Raw genomic sequence first — 689 nt, 5'->3', positions numbered from 1 at the left:
AAGCCTCCCCAGCCCTGATTTCATTCTCTATGTGCAGCAGCGTGACCCCACCGGAGGCCTGAAGAGCGACCGGATCCTTGAGTGTGACCAGATCCCTCTTTCCCCGGCGCCATGGTGACAGAGGAGGAGGTGGAAGCCATCGGTCGGACGCTGGTGGATGCGACCAAGCCTTTACCTGTCCGGTTCCGGGCTCTCTTTACCCTACGTAACCTGGGAGGCCGTGCGGCCGTGGACTGGATCAGCCGGGCTTTTGGGGATGATTCTGCGTTGCTAAAACATGAGCTGGCCTACTGCCTGGGGCAGATGCAGGATGAAGCGGCCATCCCCGTGCTCATCCAGGTGTTGGAGGACACTGGCCATCCTTGGGGAGGGACGAGGGGGGGTCAGCAAGCAGCCGTTGTGGGGAAGTGACCTGTTCTAGCTTGAGCATCGTGGCTTGCAAAAACCCCAAGGCACGTAACTGCCTCACCGCATGGCCTGACTGGACTGGTTGGCCAATCCTTCCCCTTCCCACTGGCCAGGCTGGCTCCTGTCGTGTTTATCTGCCTGGATGTCACATTGAGGATCAGTCAGAATAAGGCCTGTGTCTCCTCTTCAGAGTGGAGTGAGGCTTTCGTGCATGATCCGGCAGAGTCATATCATATCATAGAATGGCACAGGCTGGAAGGGACCTTAGAGATCATCCACGT

At 58.1% G+C, this 689-nt stretch overlaps 1 protein-coding gene across 1 annotated transcript in view; it reads left to right on the top strand.

Annotated features, from left to right (window-relative positions):
- Positions 1-111: 111 nt before the first annotated feature.
- The window catches only part of DOHH (deoxyhypusine hydroxylase/monooxygenase), a gene marked incomplete at its 3' end in the record, with an annotated part of 1,393 nt that continues 815 nt past the window's right edge, over positions 112-689 (top strand). The window contains exon 1 of the mRNA XM_009866913.1: positions 112-382. Within this exon, the coding sequence (XP_009865215.1) occupies positions 112-382 (271 nt within the window). The remainder of the gene's footprint in view (positions 383-689) is intronic.

This window comes from Apaloderma vittatum, unplaced genomic scaffold, assembly GCF_000703405.1.
Source record: "Apaloderma vittatum isolate BGI_N311 unplaced genomic scaffold, ASM70340v1 scaffold41493, whole genome shotgun sequence".
NCBI lineage: Eukaryota > Metazoa > Chordata > Aves > Trogoniformes > Trogonidae > Apaloderma > Apaloderma vittatum.
Note: the sequence above shows the minus strand (reverse complement) of the source record. Positions and strands in the feature narration are given on the sequence as shown.